Genomic DNA, 22,507 nt, shown 5'->3' on the forward strand with positions numbered 1-22,507 from the left:
CTTCCTGTGAAGGGATCAACATATTTAATAAAAGTCTAGCAGAAACATGAGAACTAGAATGTTTCAGAAATTTATGGCCAAATCCTACTCCAGTTTCTGTAATCTCTGCTTTGACCCCTAGCTATAGTACTACTTTGCAGGTGACTTTGGATGACATTGATAGTCAAATTTGTTGGTTGCCACCTTAGCTGCATTTTACATTGCTTACTGTTCCAAAAGAAGAGCTAAAGCATCATCATCAGCATATTTAAGGTAATATATTCTGCATATAATATATAGAATTAGGTTTTGCCTTGAAACTAGAAGTTAAAGTAACTTTTAAGAGTTTGCTCACAATAATTTGGCTCATAATTAATCGAATCATTCTGGTAGGAAAAGACCTTTAAGATCACCAAGTCCAACTGTTAACACTGCCAAGTCCACCCTTAAACCACATCCTTAAGAACCTCACCTATGCATCTTTTAAACCCGTTCAGGGATGGTGACTCCACCGCTTCCCTGGGCAACTCGACAACCCTTTCTGTGAAGATTTTCTTAGTATCCAATCTAAACTTGGCACAACTTGAGGCCATTTCCTCTCATCCTATTGCTTGTTACTTGGGAAAAGAGACTAACATGCTCCAATGCTACAACCTCCTTTCAGGTAGCTGCAGAGAGCAATAACATACCCTTGTTTTTTTACCCTCATGCTATTTTTATTTTCCTGGAAATGCTCTGGGTAGCAGGGTGATTAAGATCATACTGTTTTATACTGCATGATTCTGCATTAACATAGAGCTCTTTTCTCTGCTGGGCACTCTGGGAATGGAAGAAGCAGCTATTGCTTGCTTGGCATTGTAATACATGAGCCACCAATCAAAACAGCCACTGGATCTGAAACCTGGCAGAGCATCAGGGCCTCCGTAATTAATAACAGTCTGCATTTTGTTTCCTGGTGGCACTGCATTTGAAAAAGAAGAAAAATATTTAAGAAAGTGCAGAAAATAAAAAATCATGCTTTCAAATAAGCATTGTAGCCATTAGAAGAAGGAAAAAGCAGATGAAATGTAAGCATAAATCAATGTGACTGAAGACAAAATCAGCTATACATTAAGAAACAGCTGGCTTGTTGCTTTCTGTTCCTCATGCCTGTCCCCTCTAAAATCCAGATCCTCTACAACAACAGTTCTGGGGGTGGAGGAGCCTTAAAGATGTCCACGCCCGATGCAGGTGAGGAGCAAGGCAAGCCCATAACACCCTGAATGCCTGGTTCAGGAGTACCCCTGTGGCACTCTGGAGACGAGGAAGTGGGGCTGGTGCACACTGCCTAGAGAGAAGGATGACAGCAATGCTGATGAGGATGAAACCAACAAAAGCAACCACAGCAGTTCAGGGAACAGCCTGAGGGAAGCCATGCCTGGGGACATGCCAAGAAGGTGAGGTCTTCCACAAATCCTTCACCCTTATCAGCACAAATAGTGTGGCCAGGAAGCTGAAGCTGCAGGTGAGCCTTCATGCCCTGGGTGGTGAGCCCCTGTGCCTGCAGCATCCATCCTGGATGGATGGAGGGGTCACCGGGCTCTGTGGCATTAAGGACACTGCAGTGTCGCTCCAGCTTCTCTGGTTTCTCTCTATATATATAGGTATTGGTTTCTCAATAACAGCTCCTCTAGTTTCTCAATAACTGTTATTTTTAAAATTTGGCACACAACTCTCTCTTCCTGATAACAGAACACCATTTTGGCCTACTTTAGAAACTGGGTCTTTTCAGTTGAGAGGGGATCTCACCAATGTTTATAAATATCTCAAGGGCGGAGGCCAAGAGGATGGGACCAGACTCCTTTCAGTGGTGCCCAATGATAGAATGAGGGGCAACGGGCACAGACTGAAGCATGGGAGGTTTCTTCTGAATATGAAGAGAAACTTCTTCACAGTGAGGGTGACAGAACACCGGAACAGGCTGCCCAGGGAGGTTGTGGAGTCTCCTTCTCTGGAGACATTCAAAACCTACCTGGACACATTCCTGTGCAATCTGCTTTAGGTGAACCTGCTTTAGCAGGCAGTTGGACTGGATGATCTCCAGAGGTCCCTTCCAACCCCAACCATTCTGTGATTCTTAATCACAATTAGAAGAATTAAAAACAACCAACCAACAAACAAAAACAACAAACAACAAACCAAACAAACAAAAATCCCACAAACAACAACAAACAAAACCCACACCTGGAAACCAACATGTACTAGCAACAACCCTCTCTATGTATTCAAAATGTGTTCTGAGAGATGTTGCTGATCAGCTGCTTAAGTCAGCAAATTAAATAAAACCAGCACTGGCTTTTGCTGGAGATTCTTTCTCTGCCATAGAAAACAAACAGCTTCTTGAAGCTTTGAAGAAAGCAAAGCAGTTCACGTACCATCTCTCTCAGTATATATTAAAAACAACTTAGCTTGTGTATCAAAAGAAACATCCAATTTCTATGTATTCTACACTTGGAATAATGTCAGCTAAAGCCCTCTGAGTGCAGCAAAACGTTATACCAAACAAAATTGCCTTCCAGCAAAAGCACAATACACTCTTTTGCTCAGGAACAACCTTGTTTACTCCTCTTTACAGCACTGCCTGATGTCACCTGATTCTCCCCTCAAAACCAGGTAATCTCTTTTAGCAAAAGCTAAGAAGCCAGAGATGGCTGCAAGATAACTTACAGCTACTCATTCCAGATCTATAAATATTTTGTAGCTAATAGACATGGTCAAGTGCCCATTTTTACATACTCCAGGATCCTTTGATCCTTACAAACATCAGATGATTTCTGAAAACTTTCTTAACCAAAGCAGAATTAGCTCACTAGGAGTAAACTGCCCAGCAGAAATGCTAAATTTGATGGCAGTCAACACTGAAAAGCGAGGACGTACAGAATACAACTTTTCAAAAAGCAGCTTTTCAAGCTTTCATCCTTCCACTGCTTATCAAATATACAGCTATATGAATCTCAGTAGAAAAAAATTATCTAGCATTGAGTGACTTTTGGAAAATCAACCATTCAAACAAATTTTGTCACAAAGAATGTAAGTCCATCCTCAAAGAAATATAAATCTGTTCTAGAAGCAGTCAGAAAACAGCTCACTATCTATATTCAGTTTTTTCTTAGCTGGCCAACAAACTACCATCAACAAACTACTACATGCAATACAGAACAATATTATCCTATGTGAACAATATACCACAGCTAAACAAATCGATCAGATTAGAAGGAGAAAAGCAGGGCAGAGAGCAGGAGGAAAGGGTTAAACTGCTATTGACACTTCTTCTGTTTGGTCCTTAGTCCTTCAGCACAACAAATCTCCATACAGAGAACACAGAAAGTGTAACTCACATAGATATATAGATAGACAGACAGATAGATAGACAGATATCTCTGGATCAGAGTAACTAAACTGTTGCTTTTTAATTACACCAACAGTTTCTCAGTCTGCAGTGTTAAAGTCATCTGCCATTCTGCACAAAGCTGACTCAAATATCAGCTACAGTTATAACCTAATAACAGAATATTATTATCTCTCTTACTCAAGGGAGGGATTTTCTCTTGCTCAAAAAGCTCTGAGTGGTCTCTATACAACACTCCATCATTAACCTCTTCCCTTTCCACCTTACCTTGCTATACAAGGCTTACATGAAGCTGAAGCTTTCTAAAATAAATGATCTTGCTCAGTATGAGCTGATGCACTCTTTTTCCTTCAAATGAGTGTCATTTTTATCAATGTTAAAATGAGTTACACACAAATGCATTAAAAATATTTTCATCTAAGAAAGTGAGAAAAAAGGAAGTGAAACCAACAGGAAACCTATGATGTGAGACTGGATGCTAAGTCAGACTCCTCTAGATCCAGAGGTATGTTTTGTGACTTATGTAATAACTCACATACAGAAAAATGAGTATTAATGTACTGTCTCTTAGAGTGTAGCTCAGATTTGCTTGTCAATAATCTAAGTCTAATTGTGAAAGCTGAAATATGAATAATAGCTGCACTCTCCCATCCCGGAGCAAATAGCCTAATTTTATCACATTATTTCTTTTCTGTCTTTCAGAATATTACTGTACTAGGAGGTTATAATGGTAGCCAAATAGCTCCCATTTCTACCAGCATTTATGCTTGTTTATGACTTATTTTGGAAAAGGCAAGGCTCTGGCTATGCTCGAAGAAGCTATCTACCAGTTGCATTACACCCATCTATGTAAGAAAAACCTGCATTTTGTGTGCAGGAGAGGGTGAAACACTTTTAGTGTGTGACAAGAGGCACCTACCTTAGAAGTAGCTGACAGTGCATCTTTTGTCCACACACAGCATCTTTGCCTTAATTCCAGATGAGTCTCTCACATCTCTGAATCTTGTTCTGAAGTAACTGTAGATATAACCTAGACTAGGATATCTAAACTGTCAGCCTCTGCTATTCCTAAATGTACTGGACCTGTCAAAAGAGGTTGGCCAGTTTTCCTATGTCAGGTTGTTGGGTTTTTTTAATTACACATGTTCCCATTGATCTGTTCAAATGCAGTAGCCCCATTGTCTGAGGAATACAAAGTTTTATAATTTACTCATTAAATGTGCCAACTCCAGTGCAGACAAGTTCCTTGTGAATCACTGGGTTGAGGAGGCATCTAGCAGAACTCTAATGTGTCACGACCATGCATTTTTTAGGAAAAGTCTCACCCTTTATAATTAAATTTTAGAGTTAATATAAAGTGTACAAGATTTTTAAATAGAATAAAACCCCACGCCCTGTTTTAAAAACTGCAATTAGACACCAGAGCTAATGTCTGCAATCTTTAAGTGGATTGACTATATAACTTAGTGCCTGATTTACAATGACTGATATCCTTCTGTGAAAAATTGTCTTTATGCAGGCAAGAAGCTGCCATTGGCAATACTCTTCTTGCAGTAACACCTATCTGTCATCTGACTAATACTAACACCTCCATGTACAGGTGATACTTCTGTGAATGTCAGCTTGACGAATGCTTCAGAAACATAGACCAAATAAAAGTAATTCCACTTTAATGAGATTTAGAAAGAGTGCGAAAACTTTTAACGTATCTTATGTGTATGGTACATCTGTATGAAATTTGAAGCAGCTGACTGCAAACAGTAAGAAAGAGAAAGATTAGATATAATATACCACCTATAAAGCTCAAGTATAAATTAATCATCCACCCCATATATTTGAGACCTTTCAGTCCTGCTGAAATGCAAATAAGAATGTAAGTATTCTGAGTGGCCTTGGAGAGCTCACCAGATCTGCCTTTTCAAGATAGCATAGAGATTAAGCCAGTAAGGACACCTAAACAAATTTCTTCACTGTTTTCAAGTGAATGTCCCAATGCTGCTTAAGAAAGCTTCAAATTGAACTCTAGGCTTTTAGGATAGTCATAGAACCATAGGATAGTTTGGATTGGAAAGGACCTTCAAAGGTCATCTCATCCAACTCCCTTGCAATGAGCAGGGACATCAACTAATCAGGTTGCTCAGAGCCCCATCCAGCCTGGCTTTGAACATATACAGGGATGAGGCACCTACCACTTCTTTGGGCAACCTGTTCCAGTGTTCTACCACTCTCATTGTAAAAAATTTCTTCCTCAAGTCTAGCCCAAATCTCCCCTCCTTTAGTTTAAAACCATTACCCTTTGTCCTATGGCAACAGGCTGTATTAAGAAGTCTCTCCCCATCTTTCTTATAGGCCCCTTTTAAGTACCGAAAGGCCGCAATAAGGTCTCCCCAGAGACTTCTCTTCTCCAGGCTGAAAAACCTGAGCTCTCTCAGCCTTTCCTCGAGAGCATTGGGGATAAACAGCAAGAGCTGCACCAGACCCTAAGGACATAGGAAAAGTACATCTGTAACATACAGATGTCTATGAGGCTGCCTATCCTTTGCCACCAGCACAGCCACTTTCCTGCCAAAGACAGCTGTCAATTAGCTTCTGAAACAATTAAAAAGCTAGCTGCTCAGGAGGGCCAGGGTGCATCTGGTGTCCCAGTCCATCTGTGGCCCTAGATATCTGTTCGATTTTCCTTATGTCTCCAGCTGGACTTGGAACTGATCCTTTGAAATCAATTGCTGGAGAAAAAGTTTCACACACAAAGCTCTCTCTTAAGAGAGCACTCAGTATTATTTTCTCTCTCCTCCCCATCTAGACATGTATTAAATAAGCTAATTAGGTATTCTGAACACTTTAATTAATAAATCAGTTATGAACTGGAAAAACGGTCATGCTTTCTGCATTTGTTGGGTTATGGTAAATTATCATAAGCTAATGATGCTTCATTTTTATCCAATTATTTGAGCTTCACTTTCCACAGACTTTGTTTCTTGGATTGTGTTGTGAATAAAAAGGGTGATGTTTTTACATTTTAAAGTTACTTTTTCAACTCATCAGTCTAACCTGGATGTATACCGGTAATTTTTGTCCCCCTTCACAAAATATGCTATCTCCTTAAAATGCATGTTTTTTTCCTACTGCCTTCATATTTTGCTCCATAGACTGAAAGAGCCTGAGGTTTCAGAGGAAGGAGCTATTGCAAACAATTTTATTTGTGCTTTTAAGAATTTTTCTACAAAATGTAGGCATTTATGAAAAATGTTTCATCAGGGACACAACATTGAAGCACAGAAAACAAGTGCTTCCATGTCAACTGAGTGGCAACCACAACTGTCTTCAAAACCGAGATACAAGCATTCATGGAGCTGAAATGAGTTGCATTACAAATCAAAGCGGGGGCCTGGCTATTTATTTTGAAGGTGAAAAATAAGTAAAATTTACTATGTGGTAGGATATGAGGCAGATAAAGACATACAGAAAATTATACAAATCCAGTAGTAATATTTGACCATGAAATAATAGCTGTGAGGGGACAAATGCCTTTCCTACATGACTTTCCTTCCTAGTTCCAAAAGAACTTACAAATGATGAGTGGAGCCTGAATTATTTATGGATTTTAAAAGAAGAAAAAACCCAGAGGTTGAAGTTAGTGTTATACAAAATTCTTATTAGGAATAATACCAAAAGGCCATGTTACTAATAAAATGGTAGTGTTTTAATTTATCCTCACAAGTAAAGGAGTTCCTAAAGAAGCTACATGTTGAAGTGAATTAAAAGTAACAACAAAAACAAAAACAAAAACAAAAACCCACCACAAAAAACACCCATGACAAAACATCACATACTTGTACTCTCTCTAAAACATTCCAGAAATACGGTTGTTTATAATATGTGCAACACAAAGAGTGCTATGTCCAATGCAAACATGTTTTTAAGGTTGTGCTAATAAAAAACCAACCTTCTAGTGGTTCATTTAAGTAATGAATAACTCATTTACCACATTTTTTCAAATGGAAAAGTAATTATTTAACAGGTAACAACATTGAATTTGCCCTGACTTCTGATCACCTAAGTTGACCCACTATGAATTACATGGCACAGTTTCAGCAAATAAACTATATTGGATTGTGCAATGTGTTTATATAAAGCACATATTTACAGAAAGAGATCTGTTTAATAATTTATAGGCAACCTCATTTTAGTTATTTATAAATTCTTACTCAGCAAGAGCTCTCTTATAAACAGACAAAAGCTAAGCAGATTATACTACTTCCTCATAGTTGCTACTGTTCTTTTATATTACTCTATCCATTACTCTTATTGGCTTATGTACTTAGAAAAGACAGCATTCAGTAACCTGGGCAGTGAATTTACAAACCACTGGCAACTCTGTAATAACTTTCCTCTAAGAGGGTTTAATCAAAATATAACTAGTTATGCTGTGTACAGGCATTCTCAGTGTGCCCAAAGGTCTTGCCAACCTAAGAAGACTGCAGTATTTAGGGTGACAATCTGCAGTGTGTTAATTACAGCCCACTAACTCTCCACTGTCCTATCTGGACAATGATCCAGAATGAGCACCTCCTTATTTTGAGATTCACACTCAAACTAAATTTCTGGCAAGTCCCATAAACAGACAAGCCCAAGCAGCTCACAGAATCCAGGTTTATGCAAACCACCCCTTATATGTTCACTATGTCAAAAGGAAAACTACATGAGGACAGGCTGAGAGAGTTGGAGTTGTTTAGCCTAGAGAAGAGAGAGCTCCAGGCAGACCTCGTTGCAGCCTTTCAGTACTTAAAAGGAACCTACAGGGAAGATGGGGAAGGACTCTCTATCCGGGAGCATTGTGATAGGATGAGGGGTAGTGGTTTTAAACTGAAATAAGATAGATTTAGGTTAGATATAAAGAATAAATTATTTGTGATAAGGGTGGTGAAGCACTGGAACAGGCTCTCCGGAGAAGCTGTGGATGCCCCATCTCTGGCAGTGTTCAAAGCTGGATGGGGCTTTAAGCAATCTGATCTAGTGGAAGGTGTCCTTGCCCATGGCAGGGGGGTTGGAACTAGATGATCTTTAAGGTCTCTTTCAACAAAAAACATTCTGGTTCTATGATTCTATGAAATCCTTTTCATAAACCATTATAGAAAAGCAATAAGGAACTGGAGAAGTAGTGATATTGCTGATAGTATTGGAGGTTTTAATGGCCATGTTAAAAAGAGCTTAGGCCAGATGTCCCCAATTTCTTCTAATGTGAGACCCTCAGAAGCATTTTATTATATTGGTAGAGTAGTTGCAGAACAGATCTAATTGACCTACTGGGAACGATTCTGGGAATAAAAGAATCATATCCCTTTATAGATAAGTTCTTGCATCTTCCACTCAGAAGGCAAAATTTACAACTCCACTGAGGAAAAAAAAAAATCCTGTCTCAATTACACCTATGCTAATACTTAAAATTTTTGATGCTTGTTTTATAGACATATCAATAATTCTGATAACAGGTCAAGGTCAGCACCCTGATTGAAAGAAATACAAAAGCCTGGACAGGAGTTACATAGTGGTGATAAAAGGACTGATTTTTGAAGATCAACTGCCCTACAGAAAACTCGTCTGGTGTTCCATTATCAATTTTGTTGGCAGCTTCAGATTGTCCCCTAATGCTGGACTTGAAAGAGGGCTCTGGATGCCAGATTTCTTCTTCTTTATTCCACTGCACAAAAGATAATTTCCATACATCCAAAGATTCATTATGACCTTCATACTTTCACTGTCTACTGGGATTATTTCTGAAGTTCTGAGACTCTGCTCAGTTTCAAGCAGCTTCCAATTATATAACATTACATTATGTTGAAATAATGTAGAATTTCTTCCCTAAATTAAAATGGTATGAGGTGGATTATGGACAGCATTAATTCTTGTATTAGTGAGAAGTGTAAGGTCCAACAGTTTGGGAACCATTAAAAGGAAGATTGATAATGCAGTAGATCAAACTTGTGCTAAGAATCCTCCTTATGATGTGATACAGTCTATTGATTCTACTGATGGCAGGTCAAAAATTTTTAGACCTTATAACCTTGACATCTCAAAAGCAAAAGCTACTGTAGATAGATTTTTAAAAAGGTCTAGAATGAGCTAATTGAAAACTTTCCTTTACTCTGGTGCCACTTTACTTATTAAGGTGGTAGCAATATGGGCTACTTTTGCAGAAGAACAGGTATGACAAGAATGGAAGGAACTAAAATATTTTTAGCTAGTCTACTAACTAGTTTTCAGTTTAAAAGTGTCAAAGTGCTAACAAGAACTTAATGGCATATGTTTATGTGCCAATAAGAATGACTTCTGTGTTGCTCATTCTGAGAAAGAATCTCTCTGCTTCCCCTAATGAGAAATAAGGATCAGGACTGGAACAAGGGGCAACACAGAAGACTATGAAGCACCAAGTAAACAGATTTGGAGAAGTTAACTTTTCTAATCAAGTCATACTCTGACCATCAAATCTACATTTCCTTTGAACAAAGTGTATGTACTAATCTCTAAGTCAGCAAAGGCTTACAAGGCTCTGAGTAGACAGCTGTGGATAATGTGAAATATTCTCACACACCGACAAAGCAAAATACCCTAAAGGTACATCCTGGAAGCTGTTTCCAGATCCATCCCATTCCATGAAGTTTTAATTCTGTTTGCCTAAATCACTAGTTACAGGATTTGTGAACAAACTGATATCAAATATTAGGAATAAATTTGTGGATGTTTCTGCTTTTTAAGCCTCCTACAAACTGCTGAAAATATTAAACTCTTTGATGTATATCCTTCCAATTGCAACATTTATAGCACGAAACTAAACCAGAACAACTACAGTCACAAGTACAACCTTCTTAATAATATGATGTGACTGTTCAGTCAATCAAGAGAATAAAATAAGCTATCTATTGTGTTCAAGTGTTTTCCAGTCTAGAGTGAAGTGCCATGAAAATGATGAAGAAAATTATAATTGGGTTGGAGACTAGACTATTTCAACTGCATATTTCCTTAATTTAAAGGGTCTGGGGCAGGAGGGTGGGGGGAGTTCTTTCCGTTTAATGACTTGAGCACAATGTGGTTTAAATAGCACATTTGATTTGGGAACCTATTAGCTGATAATGACTCTTTGGAAAGAAAAAAAAACTGGATTCCCTTATTATTGGTTTGATTAGAAACATCGGTAATTTCATAATGTTGCAAAATAGCTCAGCATTAAAACTGAGCTATTTTTTATCATTTCTGGAAGCAGAAGCACAAAGACAACAAAGGCCAAGTTCCCATGTTAAACACATTCCTGAATTCTGCAGTACTTTTAGGAAAGCAAAATAAGGTAATGTATATATCGAAGCTTCAGTTTTGAAAAGTATGTGCGCTAGGCTTCACAAGTATCAAGAGATGGATGACAGCAATCTAAAGAAGTTTGTATTTAAGCAAAGAGATGCAACTAAATTTCAAATGACCTTTTGATAGAGAAAATTAAGCAAATGTTTGATTAATGACAGAATTGTAGATCCATATTGCTAAAGAAACATCATTAAAAGAAACTGCACTGTAGTGATTATAAGGGTAAGAAAGGGGAGGGGAAATTTCTTTTAATTATAAGAAAAAAATTCCAAATGACTGATTTATCTTTCACTAACAAAAGAATAAAGTCTAGTAAACTAAAAGAAGAAGTAGTCATCTAAAACCAATTTGAAGACCCTGCCCACCAGGTTGATGCAAATCTTTATCATATTAGAGTGATTCTAATTACTTTTTGTATACTGTAGAGCAAGGAATAGAAAGCAAATGAACACAACTTATTATCAGATACAGCAGAATTCAAGCCAAATGATGAGCAGCATTTTAGAATTGAACTGTTCCTTAACATTTTTCATCTGGATAATGAACAGCTGAAAACACAAATTAAGGGATTCAACATCCTATCAAAAGCCATGTTCAAACACATTGCAACAGAAAGACTGAGAATTACTGGAAAGTATGTAGTAAAATAAAGGCAGCACTGGAATAAAATCCCAAATCCAGCATGAAATGGCATCTATTCTCATTCAGAAGTCGACTTATAAATTTCCAAAGCAATAAACAATGCTATCTGCTAGTCTGCAGGCCTAAAAATAAAGAAATTTCCAGTGCTACTGACAGGCCACAGGCTTTGCATCAATTCTGCAGGGCTTCAAGACTACAGCTTGACAGTCTGTTTAGCTTTTTTAGTTGTAATAGCAATTTTCTAACAAGCAGGTAACATAGCCTAATCTGTTTTACCTTTAGCTTAGCTTTGTGATTGCATGGGCTAGTGCCTATCGGTATAATAATTCTGATATATTTCTGTACCTAAAGTAGATACTCTGTAGAGAACAAACTATTACTGTAGAACAAAAACATCATGCAGAGGACTACAATCATAGGATCATAGCAGAGGTATTGAAAGCACAGGCGCAAGGTGGTACTAGAGGGAGCAGGGCTATATGCAACTCATCAGGTCAATTACAATCATTAAAAGAAAGCAACCTTGGGAGCTGGCTAGGGCTGACTTTACAGGACTAAAATCAAACCAAAATAGAAAAACAAACAAACAAAAACCACAACCAACAACAAAAAAATGAAGTCACAATGAACAAAACCAGAAAAAGAGATCAAAGAACGAGAATACTACACATGTAAAACAGACACGTACAGAGAATTCAGACATACGGAATTGCAGAGTGATAAACAAAGATCGATGTCAGGGCCCTGAGGGTACCAATAGGCCACAACTGTCCTGTCCAGTGCCCATGGGCCTGGGGTGCCCATTTCAGCCATGTCCTAGGTGTATTCACGCCCAGGCCCATTTCTTCCCCACTTGTGGATTGAGCTTCCTGCCTCTACATTAGACCTGACTCATCCCTTCCTGTGCAATGATCTCCAGACAACTGGCAGAACCTTCTGGTGCCACCAGCAATGCCCACCCTTATCCACAGGGGATGGCAGCCCAGCAGCCAGGGTACCACCTGCCCCAGGGTTGGCCGTATCTCCAGCCTGGCTCTCCTCATGTAATAGCTCCCCCCTCTCCCATTCCCTGAAAGCACATACAGTTAATCTCAAGCAGATCCTGCCATGTCAATGTTGTCATTCACATTTGAGTCATCCTCCCAGTAACGAGTCTGGGACACTGACAATGCATCACAGCTTCACCCCCAGCTAGAACCATCCACCAGAACACAGGGAGCATAACACCAGGGAAAGGGATAGACACAAGGAAGTATGTATATATAGTCTGTTTCATTATTAAGACTTTTCTCCCTACCAGTATCTTTTTTTTTTTTTTTTTAAATAATAGCTAGGCCAATAATTAGTCTTTGCTGACAATTAGACTAAAAGTAAATGCATGGCTTTGCTCATAAGGTGTTTGTTCTTGACTCAGAAACCTACAAACAACCTTATAAAAAATTGGTGGACAACACAGGCAGCCTTTGTTTTGATGCCACAAATTCTGCTTTTAACCTCAAGGGTGTTCCGCTGTTTGAAAGTATTCCAGATTTTGTTTACAAACACCCAAAGACAAAAGATTGCCTTTTTTTTCTTTTTTTCTTTTTTTTTTTTTTTTTTTTTTTTTTTGAGAATAAGGCGGCAGAATATGGTATCTAGGCAGGAGCAACATGATTCCTTCAGGAGCAGGAAAAATAAAAACAGCAGTGTAAATAACCCAGCCTTCCACAAGTCTAATGACCATTATTATACATCTTTAGGATTTAGAAGACTGGGGTACTGTTACTCGGTCTCTCTTCTTCCTCCCTGAAATGAAAGTATTTCTTAACTCTAGGTTCACTAGGTCAGTTTATTAAACCATTGACATGTATTTTGCGAGTAAGATAATATTTTTGTATTCAATCATAAGCTAATTTCCCAACAATCTCTGAAATTTTAGATTCCAGGGCTTTTAGATTGATACTATTTAGAAAAAAAAATAATAGTAATCAGAATATGCAATTCCCATTAAAGTTTCATGTTTTAATGTATCATTCCTGTGAAATTATTTTAGAGATTGATATCAAAATTATATATATATATATACAGATATCTAGATATATCAAGGAAAGCTAGGAGGATTCGTACAACTGAAGGTAAAGACTTGTGTTCAGACCATTTTCCTAGCCCTAAGGATATAGTTAAAACCAGGTAGATCAAACTTCTGCACTTATTCTTCCAGCCACCAAAACTGAGGTGGCTTTCTTAGTTCAGAAAAACAGCTCATGGCATTACAGAAGTATAAGCAAAAAGCAAAGTTCCTGTAGTGCCAGAAAAAAATGAATGATAGCACTCATTGCTAAGGGGGAAACAAACCAACACAGCAACAAAGTTTAGTTTTGCTCCAACAAGCACGAGTTTGCAAATGTTCATTCATCCAATGAACACAGGTATGCCTTTTTAACTGAAGTCAATTATACAACCATACCATATGACTCCATCAATATTAGGCATTTGGCCCATGCTGCTACATGTTATCAGTATTGTATTTTTCCCTGCAGTGCAATGGAGTGCAATTACTGTCACATACAATGAAGCAAAAATTAATTCAATTTACAAAATAAGTCATACTAAAAATATCATTCATCATTTTTTCTCTAAACATCTGAGTGTTAAGGTATAGAGTGTCCCTTACCTCCTCTCTTGTTTAACTTTGCATAACCTGGCACATAGCTGCTTGTCATAGATGATGAGCTGCTGAACGAAGAGTGGGGTAATGCTGAGACCAGAGGTTCATCACACTTTTCTGAAACACAAGAAAATAGTTTCACTTCATACTCTTAATAATTCATACAGATTAAGGGGCAATGTACCCTTTATTTTTGGTAACAAAAGATTTTTTTGTAATTTTGTACATGTCAAATGCATGTGGCTGCATCTCAACACTTCAGGAAAAACAAATAAAGCCAATCCCCAACCAAACAACAACCAACCAACCCCAAAACCACCACCACCAACAACAAAACACAAAGAAAACACCAAACAAGAAGTGCAACCAGCATGTCAAGGGAGGTGATTCTCCCCCTCTTTCCACTCCCATATAACCCCACCTAGAATACTGCGTTAAGCTCCGGGGCCCTCATCATAAAAGGGAAATGGACCTGTTGGAGCAAGTCCAGAGGAGGGCCATGAAGATGTTTAGAAGGCTGGAGCACCACTCCTACGAAGACAGGCTAAGAGAGTTGAGTTTGTTCAGCCCAGAGAAGAGAAGGCTCTAAGGAGACCTTACAGCAGCCTTCCAGTACCTAAAGGGGACCCACAAGAAAGCTGGAAAAGAACTTTTTACAAGAATATGTAGGGATAGGACAAGGGGTAATGGCTTTAGACTTAAAGATTTAAATTAGATATAAGGAAGAAACTCTTCACTGAGGGTGGTAAGGCACTGGAACAGGTTGCCCAGAGAAGCTGCGGATGCCCCAACCCTGGAAGTGTTAACACTGCCAAGTCCACCACTAAACCACATCCTCAAGTGCCACATACAGAATCACAGAATGTTAGGGATTGGAAGGGACCTCAAAAGATCATCTAGTCCAATCCCCCCACCGGAGCAGGAACACCCAGATGAGGTTACACAGGAAGGCGTTCAGGCGGGTTTTGAATGTCTCCAGAGAAGGAGACTCCACAACACCCCTGGGCAGCCAGTTCCAGTACTCTGGCACCCTTCCTGAGAAGAAGTTTCTTCTCATATTTAAGTGGAACCTCCTGTGTTCCAGTTTGTATCCATTGTTCCTTGCCTTATCATTGGTTGTCACTGAGAAGAGCCTGGCTCCATCCTCCTGACACTCACCCTTTATACATTTGTAAACATTAACAAGGTCACCCCTCAGTCTCCACCAAGCTAAAGAGACCCAGTTCCCTCAGCCTTTCCTCATAAGGGAGATGCTCCACTCCCTTAATCATCTTTGTTGCCCTGCACTGGACTCTGACTCTTGCCCTGCTGAACAGCAGTTCTCTGTCCTTCTTGAACTGAGGGGCCCAGAACTGGACACAATATTCCAGATGCAGCCTCACCAGGGCAGAGTAGAGGGGGAGGAGAACCTCTCTCGACCTACTAACCACACCCCTTCTAATACACCCCCGGATGCCATTGGCCTTCCTGGCCACAAGGGCACAGTGCTGGCTCATGGTCATCCTGCTGTCCACCAGGACCTCCAGGTCACTTTCCCCTACACTGCTCTCCGACAGGTCATTCCCCAACTTATACTGGCACCTGGGGTTGTTCTTGCCCAGATGCAAGACTCTACACTTGCCCTTGATACATTTCATTAAATTTCTCCCCACCCAACTCTCCAGCCTGTCCAGGTCTCGCTGGATGGCAGCACAGCCTTCTGGTGTGTCAGCCACTCCTCCTAGCTTGGTGTCATCAGCAAACTTGCTGACAGTACACTCTATTCCCTCATCCAAGTAGTTGATTAATATATTGGATAGTATTGGTCCCAGTACCAACCCTTGAGGGACTCCACTAGATACAGGCCTCCAACTAGACTCTGCCCCATTGACCACAATTCTCTGGCTTCTTTCCTTCAGCCAGTTCACAGTGCACCTCACTACCTGATCATCCTGACCACACTTCCTCAGTTTAGCTGTGAGGATGCTGTGGGAGATGGTGTCAAATGCTTTATTGAAATAAAGATAGAACACATCCACTGCTTTACCATCATCTATCCACCTGGTTATGTCCTCATAAAAGACTAAGAGGTTGGTTAAGCATGACTTCCCCTTGGTGAAGCCATGTTGACTGCCCCTAATGACCTTCTTATCCTTGATTTGCCTTGAGAGGGCACCAAGGATAACTTGTTCCACCACCTTTCCAGGGATGGAGGTGAGGCTGACCGGTCCATAGTTACGTGGGTCCCCCTTCTTGCCCTTTTTGAAGACTAGAGTGACATTTGCTTACCTCCAGACCTCAGACACCTCTCCCATTTCCCACAACTTAGCAAAGATGATGGAGAGTGGCCTAACAATGGTTTCAGCCAGCTCCTTCAGCACCTGCAGGTGCATCCCATCAGGACCCATGGCTTTACTGATGTCCAGATTGCTTAATTGCTCCCTAACCCAGTCCTCACCAACCGAGGCAAACTCCTCTATTGTCCTGACTTCTTCTGGGGCCTCAGAGGTATGGGGCTCCTCAGGACAGCATCCGGCAGTGTAGACAGACACAAAGAAGGCATGCAGTAACTCTGCCTTCTCTGTATCTTCTGTCACCAGGGCACCCATCTCATTCATCAGTGGGCCTACATTGCCTCTAGTGTTAGTTTTATCTGTCATGTAATTGAAGAAGCTCTTTCTGTTGTCCTTGACCACTCTCACAAGGTTTAATTCTAAGGAGGCTTTAGCTTTCCTAGTTGCCTCCCTACATCCTCTGCCAACAGCCTTATATTCTTCCCAAGTAGCCAGCCCCTCCTTCCATGATCGGTAAACTCTCCTCTTCCACTTGAGTTTGCCCAACAGTTCCTTGTTTAACCAAACATGTCTCCTGGCTTCCTTCCTTTACTTCCTACCTGTTGGGATGCTCTGATGTTGAGCTTGGAAGAAACAGTCCTTGAATGCTAACCAACTCTCTTGGGCCCCTTTACCTTCAGGTACCCTTGCCCATGGGATTTCCCCTAGCAATTGCTTGAAAAGGCCAAAGTTTGCCCTGCTGAAGTCCAGGGTTGCCATTCTGCTTGCTCTTCTGTTCCTGCCACATGAGAACCTGAACTCTACCATCTCATGGTCACTGCAACCAAGGCAGCCCTCAACCTTTACCACTTCAACCAGACCCTCCTTGTTAGTGAGAATGAGACCCGGGAGTGCACCTCTTCTAGTTGGCTCATCCACCATTTGCATTAGGAAGTTATCATCAATGCACTGGAGGAACCTCCTGGACTCTGGCTGGCTGGCTGAGTAGTCCTTCCAGCAAACATCAGGGTAGTTAAAATCCCCCATGATAACCAGGGCCTGTAATTGTGAGGCTGCTCTCAGCTGCCTGTTGAAGGCCTCATCAACTTCCTCACCCTGATCTGGTGGCCTGTAATAGATACCCACAACAGTATCACCCATGCCAGCCTGCCCCTTAATTCTCACCCACAGACTCTCAACTTGCTCCTCATCTGCCCCTGGACAGCACTCAGTACATTGTAGTTGCTCTCTCACGTAAAGAGCAAGTCCACCACCTCACCTGGCTGGCCTGTCTTTCCTGAGAAGGACATAGCCATCCATGACCACATTCCAGTCATGTGAACTGTCCCACCATGTCTCCGTAATTGCCCCCAGATCATAATCTCCTGACAAAACACAGGCTTGTATCTCCTCCTGCTTATTCCACATGCTGCGTGCATTGGTGTACAGGCATTTCAGAGAGCGAGCTGAACACACTGATTTCCCTCTAGGGGTACATGAGGCCTCCCGGTCTTCATCAGTTCTAGAGTGCTGCCCCACCGGTGCAAGCCCAGCTACAACCCCATTCCCCTTCGAATCTAATTTAAAGCTTTCCAAATGAGCTCTGCTAATTCCTGTCCCAGCATCCTTTTGCCCCTGTGAAATAAACCTTTCCCATGTATTACTGTCCAGACTGGTGTCTCATAAAATCAGCCATTATCCACGAACCCAAAGCCCTGCCTGGAGCACCAGTCTCGAAGCCAAGCATTTATGGACTGGATCCTTCTATTCTGTCCCATGTCATCACCAGAAGATGGAAGGAGGGAAAAGAAAATCACTTGAGCCCCAGACTCTTTCACGAACTGTCCTAAGGCCCTGAAGTCTTTCTTCATTCCCCTCAGACTACAGGATGCAGCTTCCTCCCCACCTGTCTGGAAGATCAGTTTTGGGTCGTAGTCTGTTGGGTGCACCAGGTTGGGGAGTGCCCTGGCGATATCCCTGATCCGGGCTCCAGGTAGACTTAACACTTCCCTATGATGAGGGTCAACTCTGCATATTGGGCCCTCTGTTCCTCTCAGAAGGGAATCACCCTTCTTTCTTCCTTATTGGAGGCAGACTTGAGATATTGTGTCAACTGCCTCTTCCTTTGTGACCTCATAGTTGGGCCTTCCACCACATCCTCACCTACCTCTCCTTCAAGATCCAGGGCCTCAAACCTATGACAGAGGGGCACCTGGGGAAGCAAGTCAGGTAGGGAGGGGGGTTGCCTGTGATGCTGAACTGGGACTTGTTTCAAATTCTCCTCATGTTTTTGGTCCCCAACCTCTGCCCGACAGCAATAGGGCAGGGGCTGTCTCAGGTCTCGCCCCTCTGCCAAACAGGGCCGGTGGTCCATCACCTTTTGGGGGATATCTCCCTGGTGCCTTTCTGGCTGGTATGCCAGGGAGTTAGTCCACCAGTCAATCTCCTTCTTACACTCCCTGATGGTCCTCAGTCTCTTGACCTCCTCCTTAAGTTCCACCACCATGCTGAGCAGATCTTGCACCTGCTCACACCTCAGGCAGGTGGAATGCTGCCTCCCTCCCCTGGCAGCAGCAGCCTCTGGCACTCCCTGCAGCCAGAGACCTGAACAGACACAGATCAGGGCAGGCCCTACAACTGGGTCACCACAGTCTTTTTGGGGCAAGCTGTCTATCTGGAGGAGACCATGGTAAGCTGCAGCATGGGAGACTGCCAACAGGTGAGATGGTCTATGGAGCAAGGAGGGACAGAACCTCTGCACCTGCTGCACGAGCTCCCACAGCCGCTGCTGCAGCACAGTGTGGGTGGTACTCACAGCTTCACACGCTGGTCTCACCTCCCAGCGCCTGGTGGGCAGCGACGCGTCCCTGCCCTCCCTGAGGCTGTTTCAGGGCTGGGGGCGGGGCTGTGATTGTTGTTACCCTGGCAACGCTCACGTTATGTCAGCCGCTCCCGGGTCGCAAGGGCTGCCGGGTCGCAAAATCGAAACCAAAAAAATCCCCTGTACCTTGGGGTCTGCCTAAGAGGATCCGTCTGCGCTGGCTCCAATCAGCTGACTTCGGGGACTGAATGTTAGTTCCAGGTTTCAACAGTTTTTAAACCTCCTGTTGTCACTGTGGTAATGCCCACACCACATCAGCTGCGCTACATGCCACATCTACACATCTTTTAAACACCTCCAGGGACAGTGACTCAACCGCTTCCCAGCGCAGGCTGTTCCAATGCCTGACAACCCTTTCTGTGAAGAAATTTTTCCAAATATCCAATCTAAACCTCCCTTGGAGAACTCGAGGCCATTTCCTCTTGTCCTATCACTTGCTATTTGGGAGAAGAGACCAACATCCTCCGTGCTACAACCTCCCTTCAGCTAGTTGAAGAGAGCCATAAGGCCTCCCCTCAGCCTCCTCCTCTCAAGGCTAAACAGCCCCAGTTCCCTCAGCTGCTCCTCATCAGACTTGTGATCCAGACCCCTCACCAGCTTTGTTGCCTTTCTCTGAACCCTTTCCAGCACTTCAATATCGTTCTTGTAGTGAGGGGCCCACAACTGAACGCAGTATTTTAGATATAGCCTCACCAGTGCTGAGTACAGTGGCACAATAATTTCTCTAGTCCTGCTTGCCACACTTATCTTGATACAAGCCAAGATGCTGTTGGCCTTTTTGGCCACCTTGGCACAATGCTGGGTCATGTTCACCTGCCTCTCAATCAACAGCCTCAGATCCTTTTTCACAAAGCAACTTTCCAGTCACTGTTTACCATGCCTGTAGCATTGCATGGGGTTGTTGTGACCCAAGTGCAGGACCTGGTACTTTGTCTTATTGAACCCCATACAAATGGCCTCAGCTCAGTGATCCATCCAGTCCAGATCCCTCTGTATGGCATTCCTAGCCTCAAGCAGATAAAGACTCCCACCCAACTTGGTGTCACCTGCAGTCTTATTGAGGGTGCACTCAATCCCCTCATCCAAATAATTGATAAAAAGATTAAACAGAACTGGCTCCAATGCTGAGCCATGGGGAACACCACTCATGACTGGCTGTCAACGGGATTTGACTCCATTCACCACAGCTCCTTGGGCCTGGCCATGCAGACGGTTTTTTACTCAGCAAAGTGTAAGCCTGTCCAAGCCATGAGCTGCCAGCTTCTCCAGAAGAATGCTGTGGGAAACAGTGTCAGAGGCTTTACTGAAGTCTAAGTTCACAACATCCACAGTCTTTCTCTCATCCACTAAGTAGGTCACTTTGTCATGGAAGGAGATCAGGTTGGTCAAGCAGGACCTGCCTTTCATAAACCTATGCTGACTGGGCCTGATTGCTTGGTTGTCCTGCATGTGCCACATGATGGTACTCAGGATGGTCTACTCCATAATCTTCTCCAGCCCCGAGGTCAGACTGACCTCGCCTGTCGTGCCCTGGATCCTTCTTCCAGTCCTTCTTGTAGATGGGTGTCACATTTGCTAACCTCCAGTCAACTGGGACCTCCCCAGTTAGCCAGTGCTGTTGATAAATAATTGAAAGTCACTTGGTGAGCACCTCTGCCAGCCCCCTCAGAACCCTTGGGTGGATCCCATCTCTGTCTAAGTAGTGTAGCAGGTCATTCACCATTTCCCCTTGTATTATTGGGGGTTTCATTCTGCTCCCCATCCCTGTCTTCTAGTTCAGGGAGCTGGGTACCCTGAGAACAAATGGTAATGCCTAAGCATGGGCCATCACTCTCCTTAGGGATACTACATATGAACAGAAAAGCCTGCCCTGATATATCTGGAATGTTTTTGGTGACATGAAAATGCACTGCTAAATAAATGGTTTATCATTATAGCTTCATAAGAAATAGGTAAGATATAAACTTTCTGTTCTGCAATTCTGCTGGTAGCCTGACATTTTGAAAAGAAAATAAATTAGAGTATGTGAATAAATGCCTGTAAATTATCACATATTACAGATTCACTGAAACTAAAAAGCAAAATATATTTTTTTTAAATATAATCTCTATAATGCATTTGAGCACTTCACTTCTACTTTACTCATTATAAAGAAGATTAATTTGGTATTAGTATCTAAGATAGAATAAAACCAAACTCAGAACTTTTGCCTTTCTAAGGAATAAAATGATTAAAACAAATCTCCCACTGTTGTATGAAGTCATGTATATTAGAATGAAGGCAACCGGCTTTTGATTTTTCAAATACTTAGATAGCTATTGTGCTGATGTTTGTTCTAGTTTTTCCTCATTTTTTTTCAACAGATGGCTGAAATATGTAGGTTTAATTACTTATTTGTATGTCAAGTACAACCTACCACAGAAAGAAAACACATAACCTACACCAGTCAACTTGACTAATCTTTCTAAACACACACACTGCAACACAGGCTCTCATGTAAGTGGAAAGACCCTCAATTTATGTATCTAGAAAGCATTAGACTGCTCCTGATAGGCAGTATATTTAATGCTGAGCCACACCAGATAATTTTGGTACAAGTAGCAAACTGTGATTTGGTCGGACTGGATCACACATGAAGACTGAATTAATCCTGCCCTTAACAGAAGAATGTTAAGGGGGAAAAAAAGAATTGTGAGTGAATCGAGTCATTTGTAATGCAGGTCTCCTAAAATTTCCAGTCTCATGTAATGAAAAATAGAATTACTTTCACAGCAATAGAAACTGAAGCACAGAAATACAGAACAACATTAGGTCATGAATCAGTATTTTGACATTTAAGAAAATAAATAAGTTTCCTTCACAAATCTATGAGAGTTTGTTAAGGGAGAAAACAAAATTGATACCAGCATAAAAGCACAGGCAAGAGTAAAGGGCAATTGCTTTGCACTGAATTAAAGGACAATTCCAATTATTTTAAAGTTTACTACCACACTATTTAAAGATGGAATATTGACAAGGGAAGATAAATGTTTCTACGCATTATTGTTCATATTACAGAACAGAAGGATCGATTCCCCTCCACTCTCTACTTTGACTGTGGCCACAGGCACATTTAGTGAGAAGCTGGATGGCACAGACCTCGTGGTCGCATCACACCACTCCAGGAGCACACCGGGGGCACACAGGACCTCTTCCTGGCAGGAGAGGTATGGCATGGAGTGAGGGTCTATGTTTTAAGATCTTAGGTGCCAGGCTGCTAGTATTTCAGTCAGAGTAGTACAAGGTTAGAGCTTAAGAACAGAAGTGAGCAGCAGATTGAAGGACTCACTACAAATTTTGCTCTGAATGTCATAATCACAGAA

General features: G+C 41.6%; 1 protein-coding gene across 1 annotated transcript in view; it reads right to left on the reverse strand.

Moving 5' to 3' along the window:
- Window positions 1–22,507, reverse strand: part of CNTNAP2 (contactin associated protein 2) — a gene marked incomplete at its 5' end in the record, with an annotated part of 1,159,740 nt that overhangs the window by 779,950 nt on the left and 357,283 nt on the right. Inside the window, one exon of the mRNA XM_082045698.1 lies at window positions 14,019–14,129. Within this exon, the coding sequence (XP_081901824.1) occupies window positions 14,019–14,129 (111 nt within the window). The remainder of the gene's footprint in view (window positions 1–14,018; window positions 14,130–22,507) is intronic.

Source organism: Streptopelia decaocto (assembly GCF_964273445.1).
Source record: "Streptopelia decaocto genome assembly, chromosome: 2".
NCBI classification, from domain to species: domain Eukaryota; kingdom Metazoa; phylum Chordata; class Aves; order Columbiformes; family Columbidae; genus Streptopelia; species Streptopelia decaocto.